The following is a 9,984-nucleotide window of genomic DNA, read 5'->3' on the forward strand; positions in this document are numbered from 1 at the left end:
CAGATACTGTGATAAGATGTCTTAGGCTCAAAATACACTCGGAACAAGAAATCTAGAGAGCTTATATAACTCTTGTAAAGGCTCTCTAAAGAGATCTTGTTTTAGCATTTCTCGATAGATTTTAGTAATAGACAAAATTATAATTTTATAAATAATTAAAATATAATAATAAAATGAAATAAAAACTACAATTTTATAAAAAAAAAAACTTTGTCTTTATCATAAGCGAGCTTAATTGTAAAAAAAAATTATACCAATAAGTAAAATTAATAGTATTTATACAATAGTGTATTTACCATTAATAAATAGAACATTACGTGTGTGACATTACTACTACGTACCAATAACTATACATGACCTACTTCATATTTTATTACAACAGTGATAAAATAATTTTAAAAATAAAATAATTATGACGAATAGGGGAAATACTATGGCAAAATACGGAGTATAAATAATTATGAAATTATCGTAATAGTTTGTGGTCGTAATCTACGTTAATGATATTTGATAATACTCTTATCATTTCGAACTTTGGTTTTATTTGATAAAATTAAATATTTAGAGTTCATTTTTAATAGGGAAGTTACACATCTACAGAAATTACGTAAGTGAGTATTACTTAGTTGTAAAAACCTTATCGATCAGAACTCTCAGTAATTTAAAATCGCGACAAGGAATATTATTATTTGAAGAAATATTTTTTATTATAATAAATAAAAATGAGTGAACATGTAAATGGAACGAAACCCATAAGAGTTTGGTGTGATGGATGGTTTGTATACTTTGAAATGCCACTAAATTTCAGTTACTTGTCCTTATTTATATATTTTGTTAGTTTTGATATGGTTCATTTTGGTCATGCGAATTCACTGCGACAAGCAAAAGCTTTAGGTCATTATTTAGTTGTCGGTATTCATACAGATGAAGAGATATCTAAACACAAAGGTCCACCTGTATTTACTGAAAAAGAAAGGCATGTATTATTTAATAATAGTCATTTTTATTACAAATAGGACTGATTTGTTCTTAACAAATATCTAATTCAAAGTTCTGTTTAAAATTTTTGATAAACTATTGTCTTATAGTTTAAATTATTACAATATTACTACATTTTATAAGATCTCAACAAATCATAGTACATCAATTAATTTTAGTTTTACCTTTTTTAGCCTTAAGCATCAAATATAAAAACTATCATGTATTTTTAATTGTATAATTAATCATATTGAAAAAATTATGTTTATAAAATTTAACAACTAAACTAAAATATAATAAGAATTAATCACACGTGACTAATTAATTAAATAAGATTTGCAAATGATTATACTATTATATTATATTAATATTTTAATATATATTTATGTTGAAAAATCGATGTATTGCCTAAATTGATTAAATTTATATATTTAATTATGTATTATTATTATCTTTTCAAAAAATCAAATTATTCTAGGTATAAAATGGTTAGAGCTATAAAATGGGTTGATGAAGTAGTAGAAGGAGCTCCATATGTGACAAATCTTGAAACTTTGGATAGGTATAATTGTGATTTTTGTGTTCATGGAGGTAAGATTAATGTATATTTTTAAATATATTGTGTTTACAAAAATTGTTTTTCTTAGATGATATAACAGTTACTGCTGATGGAGTCGATACATATCATTTTGTGAAAAAAGCTAATAGATACAAGTATGTGTATATTTATGGATAGTAAAAATTTATGTTTTGAAAATGTTGATGAAACAAAATAATACTTTTTCCTTTTAGAAAACTCCTCTACAAGTTAAATAAATAGTCTTTTGAATTCATTTTTATTTTTTTGTTAATTAATTTAATCACCTAGTTAAATATTATGATTATTTAATTTATAACTACTATAGTTAATTTAAATTTTTTATTTCTGTTTATTGTTGTTATATTTAATATCATATTTTCAATGTTGTTAAAATAATTTGTTATATCAATAATATGTAATTACATAAATTCATTCAAAACATTAATTTTTTTTAATCTGCATATTAATTCTTATAATTTGGAATAATAACAAAAATGTAATAAAATTCATGAATATATTTATGAAATTAAAAATTTAATAGGGAAGTAAAACGCACTGAAGGAATATCAACAACTGATGTAGTTGGCCGTATGTTGCTTATGACTAGGCAACATTTTTACAGAGGAGAAAAAGAATATGAAATAGAAAAAGAACGATCTACAATAATGGGACAAGATTGCTTAGCCAGAAGTCCTTGGACTGGATGTTCTCAATTTTTACCAACTACTAAAAAAATTATTCAATTTAGTGAAGGCACTGAACCCAAAGTATTTAAATTATAGTTTAATCATATTTTAACAACTTGAAATAATAACCTTTATTCATGATTTTAGCCAACAGATAAAGTTGTTTATGTTGCTGGAGCTTTTGATATATTTCATGTTGGTCACCTAGATTTTTTAGAGAAAGCACGTCAACTAGGAGATTTTTTGATAGTAGGCCTTCATACAGATCCTGTGATAAATCAATATAAAGGTTTTAATTACCCTATTATGAATTTACATGAACGTGTTTTAAGCGTTCTTGCTTGTAAAGTATGTACGATATTATTTTTTGTTTACCATTAATTTATATATTGAGTTATTCTTATTGTAGTATGTATCTGAAGTAGTAATTGGAGCACCATACAGTGTAACAGTTGATTTAATGAATCATTTTCGTGTTGATGTTGTATGTCATGGTAAAACTACATTGAAAATGGATATTAATGGTCAAGATCCATATGCTGTTCCTAAATCTATGAATAAATTTGTAACATTGGACTCAGGAAACAACATGACCACAGAAAAAATTGTTGAGCGTATCATAAATAATAGGTATTAGTTTGTATATATTTTCTATCAAATGTTAGTAAGTTCAAATTACAAAGTGCAATTACTTTCCATTTTTTCATAAGCCATTTGTGAATTGTTTATACACAATAGAAGGAAATAATATGGCAGCTCCATTTTTTAATACCCATATTTTACCTATTAAAATAAAAACATTTTTGCCTAACAGTAATGTTATGTTTAAGTTATTGTTAAATATAGTTCTTAGGAGCCGTTTGGTTAATTAAATTTTTAAAACAGTAAGAGAATTTTGGTATTTAATATTTTGTAAGTTAATTTGTTATTATTTTGTACCAAAATTCAATTTTTTTGTACATTTTGATTTTTTTATAATTTTCAAATAAAATAATTTAATATAGAGTATTGTATATATTACCTTATAAATAATTACTAATGTATCATTAAAATTTTTTATATTAGTTGCTACATTATTATTCATACGTCTTAATATTTTGCAATTATAAATTAAAAAATAAAAAGATATATGTTGAACGTTCTGTTTTAACATTATTTATAATCTAAAAACATATTTGATGGAGATAATTTAATTTAATTTTGTTTAAATATACTCATAAATATATATGTCTGTTTTAATAATTAGGCTAGAATTTGAAGCAAGAAATCAAAAGAAGGAAGCAAAAGAACTGGAAATAATAAAGCAATTAAATAAAGAAAAAATAGTAGTATGTTAACTAGTATTTTAAATTTTAAATTATTAAATTCAATATAGTATATTTATACAAAAATATTAAATTTATATAAATATATGTTACCTAATTGTTGCATGGTTTGAATTTTTTTATATTATTTTTGGGTTAAAATTACAATACTTGGAAACTTAATAGAATTTTTTTGTTTTTAAACTTTAACTATTTTAAAATACTCATTATGGTTCATTCCTCGCTAGTTATTTGGTGACTGGTAATTATTTATTTTGTGTGGTTATGTTATGTGATATATATTTTTTGTTTTCATTTTTTAAGCAATTATTATATTTTAAAGTATAGTTTATTCTTAACTCAGTGCCAAATTTATAGTTTGTTTTAAATTATACCAAAGTTTTTTTGTAAGCCTCCAATTGTTTTAATTAATTCTTGATAGTATACTAAATATATATATATATATATGTATATTCTTAATTTATTGAATTGAATTATTGACTTACAAATTGTTATTAAAATATTAAAAGAATTAAAAGAATTTAATATAAATTATTTAAATAATTAAAAAGAATAATTTATAAAATTATTCTTTTTATTTTTATTAACAAAAGAAAAAAAAATTATACCATTCAATACCAAAATAGTTATTTTAAGATCAATTTATGTTTGATTATATTATTTATTCATTATTTTTTAACTATTTAAACTGTTTTTATACCTAATTTTTGTATTAAAAATAATGGTGTATATAATAAAACTATATATGCGCGCTACTTTTACATAAGTTATACTTTTGAATTATTATACTTTTATACCTAAAAAAATTAAAACTTATGCTCTGGATATAACTAGAAATTTGTTTATTCAAAATTAATGTTGTATTTATTGATACTTTATATAAGTGAAAGCAATAGTTCCATCTAGTTTATATTATATACAATTTAAAATGAAATAAAACATTTAATAACTTATAAAATAATTTAAACAACATTTTGATTGTAATTTATAGTTAACTTCCCGAAGTTATATTTTGTGTTAGTATTTGGTATGTGAAGACTTAATGTTTTATATTTTTATATTAAATTTATTATTTTAATGCATTTTTATTTGATTTTTTATTAGTTAATTGTTTCTTTCTAATCTTAAAAAAAAGAAGAAAAAAAAAATTCACCATTTTGCTAATTAGTTATTGATAATAAATTGTACATATTTTCTTATCAAGAATCCTTATACCTAATTATACCTTATTAAGGTATAATATAATTTTTTGAAAAGCTTTATAATGTAAAAATAATTTCGAGCCTAGTTATTCCAATCTTAGGTTTTTTTGATCTTAAAAAATGTAAACTGTTGTGTCAGGTTGGCGAAAACCTTTAAATTATTCTTAATATTCTGTTCAAAAATCAATTAGAGGTTCATAAATTATAAAATATGTCGGGGATGAAACTCCTTTTCAATTATGCCACAAAATATTCTGAGAAAAACGAACCCTTAAATACATTCTTTAAATTGTATTTGATAAATTTATCTCACATAGTTATCAAATGTAATTAATAGGTTATTTATATTAATCCAATTGATTAATTTCCCTTTTAAAAGTAAATTTTCTTCGTCTTTAGGTGCAATGATTACTAGATTAATTCACTTAGGTAATTTTTCTGTAAGCTCTAAAGAATAAAAACCCAGCACGTGGGGTCGCGGAACAGTGGAGACGTTGCATAGTTGGGTCAAGTATAATGATATCTGACGGTGATTAAAATCATCATCATAAAAAATGCTTCGATGCAAATGTGTAGATAGTGTTTAATTTAAAAAAATTAGTGGATTATTCCAAAAGCTACATGATCTTCTATTTCTTTAATTATATCATGATTACAAGTTTTATTTTTTATAAGTGTAATATATAAATATATAAAGGGAAATGGTTTTATTAAAAAAAAGTATATGTCAAATGAAAGATGTATATAAATACTATTTTTTATAAAAAAATTGTACTGGTTCATACATTTTTCAAAAAGTTATTTAAATATAAAGTTAAATATGTAAAATATAAAATCGAGAATTTTCACCCAAAAAAGCATTCGGTAGCCATTTCCACCGCGAAGACAAAATAAAGTCCAAAATTTTTTTTCCATAATAAAGAATATTGCATTAGCTTTAATTTAAGATATATATACAAGTGTCAGTATTTCCGGAACACTTTCAATATTTATTTTTTGTGAAAAGGTTTGTCATTTTGAATCCCCCCATGTGGGCAGGTAAAGAGTCAAATTTATAAAAAAAAATATATCAAATGATAGGTAAATACTTCATGTAAAAAAAAATTATATTAGCGAATTTTAAATTTGTAACTTTTTTGGAAATTTCCCCCATTTACGACGAACGATGGAAATTTTTCCAATTTTTGAGGGTAATGTCTTCGACTAGATACGATTTGTTTTCTTTTGGCGTATCGTTGAAAGAAATCAGTTTGGTGAGAGCTGAGAAAAAGTGGTGACAGACACAAAAAAAAACACATCATAGTAAAACTAATATCTTCTCAGCTTCGCATCGAAGCTAATATGATTTTTGTAAAATATTACGATACTAAATGATTAAATATCAATTTCATACTACATTTAATTTCTATAATACATATTTATTCATATATTACACTTATAAATCATAAAACTTGTAAATCGATATCCACGTTTTTATAAAATTGAATTATATAATTTATAAAAATAATGAGGAATAAGCGCGTAAACCTTAACTCGCTGGTTAACTTCAGCATTGCGTAAACAAATATTAGCGCATCTAATATAAAAAAGGTTTTCCAAATCAGAATTAATTTTTATTGCAAATAATGAAAACAATTATTAGCATTTCCCCAAAAAAAAATTTAACTACGTCATTGCTACAAGTGCAGATTTGATAATTTAATTCTTTCTTCAAGTATATTCTAAGGATGTTATTAATATCAGTTCATTCTGTTTCTGTAAATTGTTCAATATTGTGCGCCTTGTTTATACTCAATGACGTTATCTTAAACACGTCATAGCTCTTAGGATTTATTATGATTGGAGAGTGACGATAATGCAAAGAAACATGAGCTGCATTTAATTTGTAGTTCTACACCTTTATAATCTGTATGCAACCTGGTACACATAACCTCAGGTCAAAATTTATTTTAATAACACACTTTTACAAAATAAAATAAACGGCGAAGACGTACGCAATCGACACTTCCTATGTACCCAATAAATACACATTACACGCCATGTGTGTATTTACTTTTTTGTCACCACATCCGGTGTGGGGTTACTTCTACAAAACACGGAAGGTCTTCCTGCAATTGAGTATGTTTGATAATGTGACGTCAATTCTCATTCTTGTATAATTTCCGCGGCAATAGAGCAATTGTGTACTGTTTTTTGGTATCTAAACTCAGTGAACTCAGTGCAATATTGAAAGAAGTGTTTGCAAGTGTTTAAAGCATGACTCATTTTCTTAAGAAAAATTTGTAGAATATTTTTAGGAGAGTGGCTAAATTCACATATTTCTCAAGTGTCATATTTTTGAACTATTAGTAAAAAATTAATTTTCGTTTAAATCGATTTAAACTAATGTTAACGCTAATTTACAAGAAAGAAATTTAGACTAGTTCATTTAATGATATGCAAATACAATTTTACTAAATATATTGAAGTAAAAGATGATTAAATGAGAGAAAAACCTCTGCCTTTTTTATATATAATAGTAGTAAATTGTAACTTACTATTATCTTTAGCCTATTATACAATATATACAGATACAGAGCTGTATCCAGAATATTTTTTTGGAAAAGGTCAAAATTACGTTGTTTTGGTTGGGGTTATACATATATTTATATGTATTTTTTAAAAATATCGGACAGTACCTAAGCTCTTTAGATATTCTCCTCAAATACAGCCTTGTTATATAATCTGTACTCATTTTTTTGTTGTAAATTACAAGGGTAAAAGTTTTAAAGGATATTATAAAAGTATTGTAAAAAATTGAAAATAAAAGAAGTGAGTTATCGATGAATTATTGGTAAAAAATGTCAAAATGATAAAAGTCCACTGTGCCCAGAGTATTTGAATTCTTTTGATTCATTAAATTTGGTATCTAGGTTTATATTGTTAATTATAATTGAAAAATAAAGTTGTAATGATATCGTTTGATAGTAATACTACTAAGTAAATTTAGCAAAATTCAAAATTCTACCATTGAAAATGTTTATGAAGTTATCTAGTTATCTTGTCTTAAAATATTTCATTGAAATAATTCGACCATGGGAATGGGTTTCATTTATCCATCAACCATGTTTTCTACGTTGATGATTAAAAAAAAGATTGCATGTTAAACATAGTAAATAATTGTTCTTTGTGGAAAAATAACGAAAACATTATACTTGACATTATTTTATGAATCATGCATCAAAAGAATGTTCTAACTGAAATTAAATTGTTCAAATATTATATTATTGCTATGGATTGTGTGTATTTCTAGATTTTTTGAGGTACAAAAACTATCATAAATAAAAAATTATTGAAAAATTGATGTCGATTCATTTACATAGTGCAAATAATATAAATAATTAATTCTAATTATTAGTTTATTAATTAAAAGGTTTTTCAAAATCACATTTGTGAAATTCATAGATGCAAATTAGGAGGAGAGCTTGATGGGGCTCAGACCGTTTTAAATTTGAAAAAAAATAACATAAAAGAGATAAACATTTTTTTGGTATGTATTAAAGTTATAGGATACTATGCACGTATTATCACCTGATATGTGTTCTACTATTCTACTATTGTTGCGTTATTACATTAATAAACATTTTTTTACTTTACATTTAATATATAATAGTTGCCGTTTTATTTAAAATGCTTTGTGGATACACCAAAAATTAATTCAATTTGTATATATTTGTATTTTTTATACGTGAACAAAAAATGTAGCGGATAGGGACCGATTTTTAAATAAAATTTTGTTTCCCAATATATAACTTATTATTAATTTCCTCATTTAAATGATACTCAAATTTTAAATATTTATTCTTTCTTAGATATGTAATGTTAGTAGTCGGTACTTTACCGTAAATAATAGCGGTAACAATTATTTTCTTTAGAAGAATAATAGCTCGGTTAAATATTTTTGTTTTTAATTTGGTAAAATGGCTTCTGCGTTATATTCAGTTGGGTTCAACTAAATAAGTGGGTGGTAGAATGAACTGTAATTAATTATTCACATTGTAAATGGTCATTCGCCTATTTGAAAAAAAATAGGTTTAAATATATGTCCAGTATTTTTCATTATTAGATTAATTTTACTAGACGCGTGTTAATTATTTTTTTATTAGAATACTGTTTATATATGGAGAAGTCGAACTGCTATCTCCTGATTGCAACAGCATAACGTGACATTTATATGAAAATTTTTACTATCTAAAATAACAGGATATAATTTGGTCGAATGATTTTGATGTTTCCTCTCTCTCTTAATTTCTGGATGACGATTTTTGTTCTATTTCTATATATATAACTATGTATAATTGTATTCACTAATCATTCAATCGCAGTGATGTTCTAAATCACTGCGCGTCAAATATAGAAGTATAATAAAATATTTTTAAACTAGTAGACTTCAAACGAGAAGTATATTAGGAATATGAACAATTCTAAATCATACTGTGTAATTGTAATACTCTTTATCTGCTTATTAAAAATAACCTAAAAATAAAATTAAAATTTAATGAAGATGTATAGTAAAAAAGCTTTGCATTTTATAAATATGATTAACTGTTTTATCAATTTTATATTTGAATATGTAATGGGAGTTAACACAGAATATTAAATTCAAACAAAAATATCCATTTCAAAAACTGCGGTTTTTATTATAATGATAAAAAATCGATTTTTAAAGCGCTTATTTTAAATTTTGTTTTATAAGTGTTCTTTGATTGGAAATATGAAAAAAAACGAATAAAATAAAACTCTACGATTGAAAAGTGTAAAAATTTACTTTATAATACTTAATTTTGTACTAGTATGATTTCTAGTTTTGTAAAATATATTCTTATTTGTATTCGAGGGTTATTTCGAATGACTAAAAAAACTAAAATTACTATGATGAATAATACAAATATTACATTAACACGAGTTCAATTTATAGAACAATGAAAATATAATATTAACCTTGAATAAAATCTATCTGCAGTCCAATGTTTGAACAGTTTTTAGATATTTCACTTGAATTTTCAAAGTGAAACCACACCTTTAAATTAGAATACAAAATTTTTTTTTCTTAATCTGTCAAGGACAAAAAAGACGAGATAACAATAGTACTTCGACAGAGCGATTTTTCCAGATTTAATGACAATANTCTATCTGCAGTCCAATGTTTGAACAGTTTTTAGATATTTCACTTG

General features: G+C 23.9%; 1 protein-coding gene across 1 annotated transcript; it reads left to right on the forward strand.

The window, feature by feature from the left end:
- The first annotated feature begins 534 nt into the window (after window positions 1-534).
- LOC126908563 (ethanolamine-phosphate cytidylyltransferase) lies at window positions 535-4,005 on the forward strand. The gene is made up of 8 exons (XM_050690742.1): window positions 535-775; window positions 839-976; window positions 1,457-1,569; window positions 1,626-1,692; window positions 2,100-2,325; window positions 2,392-2,592; window positions 2,654-2,874; window positions 3,491-4,005. Exons 1-8 carry the CDS (start codon window positions 723-725, stop codon window positions 3,579-3,581), a joined length of 1,110 nt encoding a protein of 369 aa, XP_050546699.1. The 5' UTR covers window positions 535-722; the 3' UTR covers window positions 3,582-4,005.
- Window positions 4,006-9,984: the final 5,979 nt, after the last annotated feature.

Source organism: Daktulosphaira vitifoliae, unplaced genomic scaffold (assembly GCF_025091365.1).
Source record: "Daktulosphaira vitifoliae isolate Bord-2020 unplaced genomic scaffold, ASM2509136v1 Scaffold_5, whole genome shotgun sequence".
NCBI lineage: Eukaryota > Metazoa > Arthropoda > Insecta > Hemiptera > Phylloxeridae > Daktulosphaira > Daktulosphaira vitifoliae.

What these genes read in the sequence shown, in the direction of transcription:
- LOC126908563 (XM_050690742.1), top strand. Translation starts at nt 723, where the DNA reads ATGAGTGAACATGTAAATGGAACGAAACCCATAAGAGTTTGGTGTGAT. An exon ending in AAAAAAGCTAATAGATACAA is followed by an intron (nt 1,693 to 2,099) that starts GTATGTGTATAT and finishes AAAATTTAATAG; the next exon opens with GGAAGTAAAACGCACTGAAG. An exon ending in GAGCGTATCATAAATAATAG is followed by an intron (nt 2,875 to 3,490) that starts GTATTAGTTTGT and finishes TTTAATAATTAG; the next exon opens with GCTAGAATTTGAAGCAAGAA.